The sequence below is a fragment of the Apteryx rowi genome, unplaced genomic scaffold (genome assembly GCF_003343035.1).
Source record: "Apteryx rowi isolate R43461 unplaced genomic scaffold, aptRow1 scaffold_549, whole genome shotgun sequence".
In the NCBI taxonomy this organism is placed as follows: Eukaryota; Metazoa; Chordata; class Aves; order Apterygiformes; family Apterygidae; genus Apteryx; species Apteryx rowi.
In genome coordinates, this window is record NW_020450815.1 from 285931 (window position 1) to 299383 (window position 13453).

General features: G+C 37.7%; 1 protein-coding gene across 1 annotated transcript in view; it reads left to right on the top strand.

Annotated features, from left to right (window-relative positions):
* The window catches only part of LOC112973470 (solute carrier family 12 member 7-like), a 74347-nt gene that overhangs the window by 20822 nt on the left and 40072 nt on the right, over positions 1–13453 (top strand). The window contains exons 4-6 of the mRNA XM_026081393.1: positions 5873–6019; positions 6810–6864; positions 10104–10234. Coding sequence (XP_025937178.1) covers positions 5873–6019; positions 6810–6864; positions 10104–10234 — 333 coding nt within the window. The remainder of the gene's footprint in view (positions 1–5872; positions 6020–6809; positions 6865–10103; positions 10235–13453) is intronic.

Below are 13453 nucleotides of genomic sequence, written 5' to 3' on the forward strand. Positions count from 1 at the left end.
TTAAACTTCTTGTATGTTATCATGGCAAAGCTAGCCACTACAAGAGGAGCATTGTTCAACCTATAAAGAAAGTTCGTGGATAGCTTAAAACAGGAGAGAGATTTATAACACTGTACCTAAAATGAAAGTGTTTTACGATAGGGTTCATCTTAATTCAGTGTTCTTGCTAGCATGTTTTAGCAAGATCTTTGCTGTAAAGCAAGGACCTGAAACAAGCAATACATGCATCCTAAGTTTCTCTTCCTTTCTTTTCCTCTTCCTTTTAACCTTGTATGAGCATCAATACCTTTTTTCTACCTTTAGTGAGGATGTAGTATGATTCTTGTTTTATTAACGTGTTTTAATTGGCTGGGTGTTTGCTGAAATTTGGGAAGAACTTTAAGGGAAAACAGGCCATTTCTTTAATTTAAAAAAAAACCTCTGTAAATGCAATGTTTTGCTTCCATTAACATGTTAGCAGTCTGTTTTCTGAGAAGTTCTATTGTTTGTATGCATTGGAGTAAGCACTTGAAGTTTGGGAGGATGACCATATTTCAAGGAAATGCCCCTTGTTGCTTATGTCTAAAACTAACAGTATTATCTCTTTTTGTGGGGGAGGGTAAGGTGCCTAAACGTGCTTAGCACGTACTTAAACTTGCTAGAAGATAGCAGGAGGATTCTCCAAAGATTGTCTGCTGGATGCCCAAGCTGCTATCTATGACTGGGTCACATATGTCCCATTTCTACAGAGGTCTAGAGTCTGCAGCTGGATGATGGATTGGTCCCTCTGTAAACATGAATCTGTTTCAACAGGAGAAAGCCTGGATCAAAAACACGAGGCCTGGCAGAGCAAGAATGACATGATGATAGGCTGGCCTTGGTTGAGTGTGGAGATACTGGGTAGATTCTGTGAAGAGGAGAAGACTGGGAGTCAGCTGTCTTTGGGTAGGAGAGGGGGTGTTGCTGCTGAGTTTGTATACCTCCCTCTTTCTTGGGGTGAAAGGAGATGCAGGTTAGCATGGGTAGAAGGAAATGGCACATGGCAGAAGAGAAGGTTATGAAAAGTTGCCTGAAAGTGAGGCTATAATGGGAGCTTATTTAACTGGAGGAGAGATTTGTGATACCTACCTTGAAGTAGGCCTTACTGATGTGGGAAGTTGGTACTTGGACAGTGGATTGAAGATGAAGAATACAGTCTAGCTGCTTGTTTTAGCTTTTTGTTTGTTCTGCTTTCATTTATTCAGCTTAGCATCTGACAATGTTGGCACTGATAAATTCACATTCTCCACAGAGTGATTCCTCGTCCTCTGGTGTGCAGGGGTTTGTGTTCTCATGGTTCCATGCTTGTCCGTCTGGAACTGGCTGGCCATACGAGCACCGCCTAATTCCTTGCACTCCATCCCTTTTGAGCACCATCTGCTGGCCTGAAGGCATGATTTCTCTGTGTGGTTTTGTTTTCAGTTCAGTTTGGGAAGTTAGCTGATTGGTACATAGTAGCAGAGTGGCATTTTTAATGGCATGAAACTTGGTGTATTACATGCCCTGGGGAGAATGTGGCAGTGAGGCATATATAACAATGTGTGAGGGAGCATAATTGCCCCCCTTGGCATGGGTTATTTTTAAGAGGCTGAAGGGGACAGAAGAAAACAGCCTGTTGCATCTTGACTGTACCACTTGTTGGAAATGGCCTAGAGTGAAGGAGCCTTGCAGCCACATCTGGGTTTTGTGGTGGAGGCTGGCTAGCTTAAAGATCTTGGAACAAATGAGCGTTGCAGTGGGAATGGTCTGCGAGGAGAAAAATAGTTTTCCTACTGTGTAGGAGTAGCAGTTTTCCTGCATAATGAAGTAGGGAGTTTCACTCACATAATCAAGAGCGAAATATCTTGTTTGTAAAGGCTTATTTTCTGCATTTTGTTAGACTAAAAAGCACATTTTTTGAGTGTAAGCTACCAAGCAATAAGGACTGGCTTGCAAGATTACTGTTTATCACTCTGCTAGTAAAAACAGCAGTCTCTGTATTTTGCAAAGATTATCAACAAGTTTTGTGTCCGCTTCTGGGTTTTTTTGTTTTTTTTATGTGAAAATACTCAGACTGTCTTCACCAAATCTTGATACGTATGTTCCCATTTGATTAGTTTATAACAGCTTGTGCAAATGATTTTTTTTTTTCAGTTCTTAGTTTACTTGTGTGTTCTATTGATACCACATAAGCTATGTTTTTTATCATTGTGCAAATAAAAGCCTTTGTAAAGACCTAYGTGTGCAGTATGCACTAAAGTTAAAAATGCAAAACAATAGGTAACTGGACTTAGTAAGTAATGGAATAAGATTTCTTTAAGATATTCTTGTCTTAAATCATTTTTAATTTGCATTCATACTTTTTCACTTTTCTATCATTATCAATCCAGTATCAATACCAGAAAATCTCTAGTTACTTAGCTCATTTTCTAATTTCCTGAAGTAATTCATGTAAAATTAGCATTCTTCCAGTCTTCTAGAACTGCAATCTCATACCAACATTTGGGGGGGTGGTATCTTCTGGGGGAGGAGGTAGTCCTTTTTGGCTATCTGCAAGGTGTGGTTTACCCGCACTTGCTAATAATAAAAGCATATATTCTTTGTGCTTGGCATTCTCCTTGCTTACTAATAAACTCAAAAGTGCTTTATTCTCACACAGCTATATCATTTCTTTTTGGAAAGAAGCGCTGTACAGTATTTTGAGAACCAAGGGTATCTCAAAAAGGCACACTTAACTTGAACAAGTTTTCTTGGTAAACTTCAAAAGGGTTAGCAGTGGGTGTGAAGGGGTAGTGGGAATGTGGCCTATTTTGGCAAATTGTTGGTAAATTACACTCTTTGGTTTAACCATTCATTTGACTGTGGTCATGTTTCAGAAAGATCTTAAATGAAGTTTGAGGTTTTTGGCTGAAAGATAAAGTAAAGCTAAGTCAGTAAGTAAACTGGGAATTTATGATGTCTTACACAATTCAGGAAGTACACATAACTTAATCCAAGACTGCACGATAATTTCTTTTGCTGCTGCTCAAACTGATCAAATCTAGAAGCTATATTTTATCTTGACACTTCGCACATTTTTAGAATAGTTTAAAAATGGACTAAGACAATACCTGGAGGAAGATCATGACACACAAGTTTTATCCAACATGGATTGTGCAGTAAAGAGCAATTTTTGAAGAAAAAGAAACTAATCTTTTAATTTTTATGAAAGAAAACATTCATTGGAAAATAAGGACAAATCACAACTTGTATTTACTAAAGATGGATTGGTACATACTAACCTGGTTCTGTATAATCTGGTAAAATAACAGAATAGTATTCTATCCTATATTTTGTCCTATACAATAGGATTCTAGTAATTCTTTGTCTGAAACAAGCTCTCCAGACTTCTGTCCAAAGTGTCTTATTGCATTATGTGGAATGTTATAAACTAAGGTGAAGAAAACTGTGTATGAATTACAAGGTTCTGCTGCAAGATTTGAAAAACACTGACGTAGAAGACTTTAGTGGATAATCTCATGAAAAATTGGTCATAATGATGCTGGAATAAAAGGATATGTTGTTGGTTTTGCTGGTGCCAGGAAGTTGGGAGGCTCTAAGGACACGGATGAGGATTAACATACAATAGAAAGATTTAAAGACCCTGAGAACTGGATTAATAGACATGATGTTTAAAAGTAGAAAAGGCAAAATCATGCCTGCATTTAGAAACTAGAGCTGACCTGTTAAACAACAAAAAGTAAGAAGCTGGTTATCTTGATTAGTGCAGGATGTTTATGAACTAGCAGTCCCATGTGGGACATGGCAAAGGTGATAATTCATGTGACATAATGTCTACAGTTCTGGTCTATAGTCTAGAGTGAGACTCTGAGATGATTTGTTAGACCTCTCACCCTTTCTATGAGTTTATTTTGGTAGGTCCTCCCAGGCCTGCACATGCTCATTGTGCTATGAGCTGGAAGAGTAAATATAGGACATTGCAAATTGGTTATGCTTTTTAATATGAGACTTAAGAATTCTAGAGAAGGATTGTAGACAGGCTTATGAGATCAAAAAAGCAAGCCATTTCCAGTATGTAAGCTATGGGATGGGAATTACTGTAACAGCATCATACATGTGAAAGTCTTTCAGCTTTTTTTCCTCTGGCACCTGCTGTCTGGTTCTCATCATTGTACCTCAGAGAAAAGAGCAGAAATCATAGGATTTGGGGTGAATTGTCATTCATGATGAGATAAGGAATTGGGGAAGTCCCTTCCAAATGTGGTCAACTTACAGTTCTCCAAAAAAGCAGGCAAAGTAAAAATTTGTTAAAGTTCAAAATTCTTTCACAGTGAAATTTGTCATCTTGCCATTTAAGGCTACAGGAGGTAGCCAGGATTCATTTTTGTGAAATTCATGGAATAAATACTTCCCCGTTTTTCTAGAATTGGATAGAAACGATCTAGCAGTCTAAATACATCTAACTACTCTATAAAATTGCTGGTAGCTGTTATGTATATCCCGCTACCATCTGCCTTTTCCCTGCCCTCTGAGGGTATATGTAACATGCTATATTTTGCAAGTCTTAGAAATCCTTAACTCCCTGCCGCCCCCCCAATCCCTGAATCTTGGCAAAAGCCCAGAATGGGGATGACAAAGGCCATGGCACTCCTGCTATTGAAGGATTGCTTACACACTTGGAGAGAGCAGAGGAACTTCCCTCTTTGACTAGGATGCACAAAAATAAGAAGTATGAATTGAGAGTCAGATTGTGCAGGTATGCAGTGATCCAAAGTTTCAGACTCTTTTTTTTTTTTTTTTTTAAGCGGAAATGCCAGTTTGAAATTAAGTCACATTTCCTATAACAAACAAACCACTAATGTGTTTGTAGCCTTTTATGCTTGTACTTTGTTTATGCTTTAACCTTCCAAATATAAACACTTGAAATAACCCTGCTGTTTCTTAAAGATTACTGTCTCAGACTGATAGCAGCATTGATGTTGCATATAGACATTGTCCATGATACTAAAAACAAAGAATAAAGTCTTAAGTGGCATTCCTTGGGTCCCTATATGTATATAAATGCTTGGGTGGATTATTTAAATACATAAAGCACCCAAGTTTGCATATTATTTATATTGGTTGCCTTTCTTTTTTCCCTCTCCCCTCTAGAGCCTGAGCTGTGATTTAAGAATAACTTCTGTAACTGGACACCTACTGTGTGTAGCTATTGTCTCTAAATTGAGCCTGATGTTCATAAGTTATAGAAGGAAGATGGAATTTTAACAAGGGAGGCTGAATACTTTTGTGTGTATATGTCTTGATCCATGTTCATCACAGCAAATAAAAAGTACTAACATATTCTGTGTTGCAGCACTTTCTGCAACTTTTGGAACAATAAATTACTGTCAGCTTTTTTCCACTTGTCATAAACCTTTGTCTCATTTTTAACTGAAAATGTTTCTTGTTGAATGTCACTTTGTGGGCCAGCTACAGGCAGCTTACAATGGCTGACTTTTTGCAGAGTATATTTGGTATTTTGAGTATGCCAGTAACTGGCCTTCGACACTAGCCTCTAAACTGGTACTTCAGAAGAAGGATGTGAAGCGTTGTAGTGGATGAAAAGAGGGGAACTTACTCCTGTGAAGGCTTCATCCTAGTTCCTAGGGAGAAATAGGTTTTGCTATCACACAGTCTTCTGTCCTCTCAGGAGCCTTTCTGCATAACTAGCTATGAATATCTGTGAAACGGGAAATTCTGAAGCTACTATCCAATTTCACTTGACCCTTTTTTTAGGGAAACACTTATGACAAGTCTTTGTGRGTTTACAGTAGAAAGTGCTTACAGACCTTAATCCTTCAGTGTAAAGGAATTAATGTTCTGTTTTTGTTTCCAGGTTCCACRTATGGGCACTTTCATTGGTGTGTACCTGCCCTGCCTGCAAAACATCTTGGGAGTCATCCTTTTCTTGCGTTTAACATGGATTGTGGGGACAGCTGGGGTTCTCGAGTCTTTCATCATTGTGTTCATGTGTTGTGCCTGTGTAAGTTAATCATATTCTTTAATATTCGGCCAAATCTTTTGTTTCCATAGGTACTGCTCAGCTTTCTCATATGCATAGCAGAGCAAGATTTTTCCTTAATGGTTAAATATTAGTGTAACTGAGAGTCATGGGAAGGCTTCAGAAGACATCTGTCTGTCTTTATTTAAATTTTGGTGCTGACTGTCACTTGTCATTCCAGTCCTTATGGGATTTCCATTGAGCTGTTCACAGTATGATTTAGCTTCAATTATTTTATTCACTAACCAAAACTGTCTTATGGGTTTTACTAAATTGGGTTTTAGCATATATTTCTTGATTTATATTGCAACCTGACCTGTTCAGTTTTTTGCAACTTCAGAACAAACTGAAATATGCACTACGAATCTGTCCCATCATCATGTTCATAAATTCAGTTTGTGGGTTGTGAAACCACTAATAGAAGATGCACTGTAACAGTGATGCTTGATCAGTTTGTCACTACTATTTAATTGGAATAGTGAATATTTTACATATACTGAAAATCCTCAGTGGTCTACTCTTCTAGCTCTGTTTGAAGGCCCTGCTCAGAGCTGTCTCAAATGTTTAAATTAACTAAATTCCTCAGTAGAAGATACAGTGCTTGATTTATCTGGAAATCCCTTAGCCCAGGATATTTTCAATTTTGGTTGCTGTAACAGTTTATACAAAGATATTTTATTTCCTAGTTTCCTTTGATCACTGTTCTCCTGTACCGTTTTTCAAAGAACACTTACTCTGTTAAATTTATTTTCTCTATTTCATCTTTACACAGACTATGTTAACTGCAATTTCCATGAGTGCAATAGCAACAAATGGTGTAGTTCCAGGTAATTAACTTTTTTTTTATATTTTTAATCTTAAATGTAAGCTAATGATGCATGGTCAAATCTGTGATATGAAATTCCTGTGGTCTTAGATATTAAAAAGCAATGCTTGGAGATTTGTTTAAAGTGCTAACTTTTTGGTCTCTTTTTAGAAGGGACTTTCTTAAGGTGAGCTGTAGTCTTCTAAGTGGACTTTCTGGGAAGTATGGGCCATAGAAACAGGTGACTGATGACAAAAATATTTTATGTTTGAACAGATGGAGATTTATCTTAATGCAAAGTAGATTTCTTTCCAGACTTACAAATATGACTCTTTCTTTTTTTTCTTTTTTTTTTTTTCCTTGCCAGAATTTGCTGAAATTCCTTTTCTGAACAGTGGAACTAGTTACATTGTTTTCTGCATGAATAATAGGCAGTCCGCTGGCAGAAAACTTTTTTCCATATCAGCACTCTAGATAATCTTATCTCCTTTAACCTTCTTCAGGATAAACTAAATTGAAATGGAACAACTTGATCTATTATAAAGCTGACTTTTTAGAAGCAAGTTAGCTCTTGTAGCTCTTCCAATCTTTTCCATTTTTTCAACATCTTAATTGAAAATACCAGAGTTCAGGCAGTGTTATGAACTCTGAACAATTTACCTAACAAAGTTTTCAGAAGACATATCTTTTTTTTAATGAATTCATCTTCATTTACAGAGGCTCCCCAGCTGAGTAAGGGGTTATTGTTTAAAAAAAAGAAAATGCATGGAAGTGGGAAATGAGAAAAAAAATTTTTGAAAAATTCACGGCAAAATGAACATGTGAGTAGATAAGGAAAAGCATACTGGGGGAAAAAAAAAATGCCTGCAATGAAAGTGGAAAAGGTTTCATGCCCAGAAAAGAAAAGGAATGCATGTTAGGGAGACAAAATATATTTTGTCCCCATTACCTCATTGGAAAGTTATTTTGGAAGTTTGTTATTTTATCATGAATAGCTTGAAGCTGGAAATTAAAGATTGTTACAGATGGGTTTATGCCTGTATTTTCTTTTCATAATATCTCTTTAGAAGACTTAGCTGGTTGTTTTTTAACTGTTTTTTTCTCACTATTTATTGTCTGTTGCCCATGCACACTGTTCATTTGAATCAAAAATATCCCTTTCCCCTCTCTCTCTGTGTTGGTGACTGAACTGTTGGTTTAGTGAAGAACTATACCTCTCTTCCATTCATTAGTTTCTCATTATCACTATAGAATTAAACTTTTTCCTGCGGAGCTCACTTTCACTGAAGAGTTCCAGTGATTCTGTTGCTTTGTAAATTAAAAAGCAAACATAAATATTAGTAATACAAATGTCTTGGATGTTTAATGCATTTGTAACTGGAAATCTGTTATATTACTGACTTTTACGGGGGGGGGGTAGGTGGTGTAGGGCAGAAGGAGTCTTTTTGGTAAACGACATCAACATTCCACTTCCTTTCTCTTCCCTTCCCTTTGGAAGAGATCTAGCTGGAAAAACCTGCTTCATTCAGGAAGGCCTTAAGATTTGGGTTGAACAGAAGGCCTGACTAGGTAATTGTCACCTGGTTCCTTCTGGTTTGTTAAGCATTCATCTATAAATTAAATGCTTTTTGGTTGGTTAATGGTCTTCCAGTGACCTTGCTTCATTACTGAACATTTCAGAATAGCATATTTAGGTTCTATGTGATGAGCAACCTTGCTTTAAAAACACCATGGATGGAAATGTTTTAAAACTGTAAACTAAGAATCTCTGTGTGTGTGTGTGTGTGTGTTTTAAATTAATTAGTTTGACTTTTCTCATGTGTGTTTCGGGATGCTGTCTGCATTGAAGAACTGCTGCTGTCCCAACTGTGCTCTTGTTTGGGTTTTGTTTGTTTTGGTGTAGTGCCCTCACTGTTGTAAATACACACAAACATTGGCTTCTGGGCTTTTAGAGAAACTTCGCATCAGATTCTGACCTGCTGGAAGTAATATCTCCTCTTAAGGTCTCTGTTAATAGGGTGGGTTTTTGTTTGTATTTTTTCTTTCTAGGTTTTTCTGAGTGATCATCAAAAACTTGATGTTAGGATGGTGTATACTCTATCAGAGGAGAGATCTTTTTTCAGACCCTTTCTAAGGTTTATTGGTAGGGAACACCCCCTTTAACCTTTTAATGGATATAATCCAGCCTATGGTGATGGCTGCCCATGTGGGTGCACTCAGCAAGCGCTTCTGGCAAATGAACAGCAYGTGCTTTAGAGGGAAGTGAAAGCTGGGGTCAGTGGAGGAACACAGCAGGAGGGTTTGGTACTAAAGACTTCAAGAGCTTCACTGCCTATAAATTTTTTTTAAAACTGAAACTTGAAATTTTCACCTTTTACCAATTTCTTTGAAAACTGTCATGCTTTGTGGGTTTTGTTACCAGATAGTTTGAGGACAAAGAACCATTTTACTCTCAGCAGCATTGCTTGTGCTGTAAAATAATACGTTGCCCTTCAAATGCTTTTTCCTGGTTGTTCACAGTTAAGCGTAAGTTGTGCCTGACTATACCCTAGCCATGTTTTCTTACCTCTGGAAAACATCACAGATTTTAGGCATCTTCCATTTCATCTTAAGCATTTCACAAATTCCCCCTCTTTCTGCCTTCTGATAGCAATCAGAGGAGGAAAGTAGCAAAGTGGAGCACAACTTCCAGTCCCATTTTTGATATAGGTAGAAATAATTGCATAATGCAGAAAAACTGTGAAAATCTACTCTTTATTAGCCAGTTAAATATTTAGCTAATATTAAGAAACAATACCTGTTGGTGTGATAAGTATCAGTGTGCTTGTGTTAATTTTACTTGTTTTATTCTCACTGTTTATTATATTTCCTTAACTTGATGTTGGACAAATGAGATAAGCCACTCAGCTGTGTTAATTTACTTTTCTTGTTGGTTTTACTTTAATTATGATGGATGCAATGAATGTTATGGGTGTTTGGGAAGCAAGTGCTGTTTGTTTCGAAAACACTTTTCCTTGAAATGCCCATGGGGAGATGCACTTTAAAATGTGCAGTCTAACCGCCTCATTGGCGTAGAGCCCAAATACTGGCTTGATATGAACCCTTCAGTGGAAACGCACATACTGAGGTTATCTCAATTATGTAACTAGGTTAATTAAATGACTCAAACTTTTATTCTGTACTACTGTCATTATTCTGAAGGTCTGGAGACTAATTTTTTTGTTTGTTTTTTGTCTTTTTGGGGGGTGGTTAAATTCACAGCTGGAGGCTCTTACTACATGATTTCAAGATCTTTAGGACCTGAGTTTGGTGGAGCAGTGGGACTTTGTTTCTACTTGGGTACAACCTTTGCAGGAGCAATGTACATTCTCGGGACCATTGAAATTTTGTTGGCAAGTACTACTTTCTCTTTAAAATTGGATGCATTTGTGCTGTTTTGGGAGACTACAGAGCAATGCACTTGGCCTAAAATGCATTCTAGATTGCTGGTGATTTTTTAATGCTTTGTTGCTATATTTTGAGTATGTCAATATTTTTATTCCACTTTGGATTACTTGAAAAAGTTCAACAAATTGGTGATCTTCAATATAAAGACAAATTAATGGACTGCTTGATGTGACTTTGTCCTACTTAAAGGACGCAACATAATTCAGTAACTGGTCTTTACTAATTTGTACCAAATGCAATGTTTCTGTGACCTTTTTTTTGCATTCTAAATACTAAAGGTCCCATAAACTGCATTGTACCCCAACTACAGTACAGATGTAGTTGTAAGAAAATTATACTAATTCTGATAAGGCATGTTTGGTTTTGGAATTTTTGGGATAGGAGGAGAAAGAAAGCGATGACTTGTTCTTTTTGTATGTCTCAGACTGGACTACAATATAATGTGTGGGGGGGAACAAAACAGATGAGCGCTGATGATAATGCTGTAGGCCAGGAAACATGAGTGCGGCTGTGCACCATTTGCTTACTAGATTTCCAGTGTTCAAGGAGAATATTCCTATATATCCTAAGCTTCTTTCATACAGATTTTCTTCATTCTTTCTCCTACAATTCAGAATAAATCGAAGATGAGAAGTAAACAGAAAATATTTCACTATTTTCCAGAAAACAATGTTATTACTCAGATCAACCTTGCATGACTTTGGAGACATGTTCAGATTTAATTCTGTGGATTTGTAGCACTTGGAAAGTCAGCTGTTGTACAAAAAATGAGAAAGCACAGTGCAAGAAATAGTGAGTCCTTAGTGAAATGTCACACTAGATTGCAATGTTAAAATCTGTGTTGACAATGCATTTTTTTAGGGCCTCAGAAATTTGCCATTTGGATTTAGTGATGTGAAGTCAGGTATCTTACCAAAACTAGTTTATTTTATAGACGTGAGGGAATCAATTTCTTCCTTAAATGCCTATCCTCACGTGTTCATGTTGCATGGCAGGAAATCTCTTCGTAAAAGAAGCATCCATGGATGCTGCTGCTTTTTTGTTGTATTTCCCCCTCTCCTTTACCAAACACACAAAGCAAAGATGGACATGGCATTTCTTTAAGTCACCTTAGACTTGGTTTTGAAAGGTTAAAGCTTCCTTGTTGAGAGCCAGTTTCCCCTTCTGAAGTGTTCTCCCCCCCCCCCACTCTTTTGTTTAGCACAAGAAGCTTCGTTTCCTTTTCTTGTTTCCCTTGTTCTCTCATGAGGCTTAAGGAGGATACAGATTTCATAGCATTACTTGTTCTTTGTCTCTCAACAGCTCTATTCTTGTCTTTTTGTTGTAACTTTTCAATATATATTTTGTTTCTTTTGTCTCAAGCTTCATGCCTCTAGGCATAATTCTTTAGTTATTCTACAAGGGGATCTTCCTTTTACTTTTTTCTTTTTTTCTCCTTCTCCTGGAATTAGTTTTCAGTTTCATTGTTCTAGTTATGAGATCACAACTATGGGATTTTAAATCTGTTTGAATGGCAATCACACCATAATAAGCAGCGAACACATCTAGACAGCTTTACATCTCTCTTGGAGAGGTCCTTACTCTGGATGACTATGGCATAAGTCCTTTTAAGCTATGCTTTCATAAGGTCTGGGAGGACACYTCTCTTTCTTTCAGAGGAGAGTCTGTGGACTCAATATCAGCCTACAGTTCCCAGAATAATGTACAGAACTCCTTCAGCTTCTTCAGTGCTTGGCACTGTAATCTGCAGTGGGAAGAGCTGCTGCCCAGTGCTGAGTTATGGAGAACATGAAGGGCCTATCTCCTATGAGATAGGAATTAAGAACCTATCCCACTTCCTCCTTTTCAGACTACTGACTTCGAAATCTCAGGGTCCTGTAAGGATGCTGTGGAAGAAAGTTTGTATGGCCTTGGCCAATTATGTGGCTCTGCCTCATACAGAAAGGGCCAAATACTGTTCTTCAGTATTGTGCATGGTATCAGAGACTGCAGATATGCAAGAGCTACCACAGAATTCATCAGCTCCCCAGTTCATCTTTCTTGGCACTTACTGTGACCCAAGCACTATCATGTCTTTTTTTTTTTTTTTTTTTTTTTTTTAAATGCCAGGACTTAAGTTAGAGGTGGTCCTCATCTCTGTTAGCTCATGGTCCCTGATCTTCAGTGACAACAGCAGCACCATGCCACACTGTGGATTGGATTTGGTGCACTGTTCCTTCCAATTACCAGCCACACTGGTCTGTGTATTGCTATTAAACATGTACTCGGTTCAGCTATGGTATTCAGAGTAAAAGCCCCTCCCTCCCCCAACCCCAGGCCTCATATCAGATAAAAGACCTCAGAACAGACCCTTGCCATAGTTGAAAAGGACTAAGCTCTGTCAAACTAATCTAAGAAATTGTACTATTGCAACTTTAGATTAAGGTAAACTCGCTATAAAATGTTTTTCAAGTACTGATATGGTTAGGGTATGTTACTTGAGTTCAACTATAGCAAAGGACATGTAGTATTGAAAACCTAATGCTTCTTATGTTTTTCTGTGACTACTCATTTGCCTAATGGGATTATTAATGAGCAAATGCTTCACATGATTCTAAGGATATGACTGCTCTGAGCTGAGTGTTTGAGCTCATTTCCGTTGCAAGACTTTCAACACAGCCATTTCAGAAGCGTACTTTATTTAATGTATTAACACAGTAGCTCTAGAGTCCTCTGTTGGAGTCTGAACTTATGATATGGAAACTACTTGTAGTTGCCACAGTTTTCATGACGGATTAGAAAGAATTAATGCTATTGTTGTGTACTGGTTCTCAAGGGCAGTTAAGTTGGAAGGAGTGATAACACATAAAGACCCATTAGGGATTTGATGTAGTATAAGGATATAAAGGATTCAGTTGAGCATTTTTTGTGTAAAATGTCAAATCACATTGACCTTGATGATCTCGAGCAACAGCTCTTAAGCCTGTGAGGTTCACTCAATTTTCCTGATCCAAGGCTCCTGCACTCCAGGCAGGTGGTGCCCATGCAGACTTTCCCAGCTTGCCTCCAGCCTGTATGTTTTTTTTTTTTTTTTTTTTTTTTCCCCCTCCCATCCTTACCATAGCTCTTTTCCGTCATAAGGTTCCTTTGATGATGAGACCATGCCTTGGTCCTTCTTCCCCTCC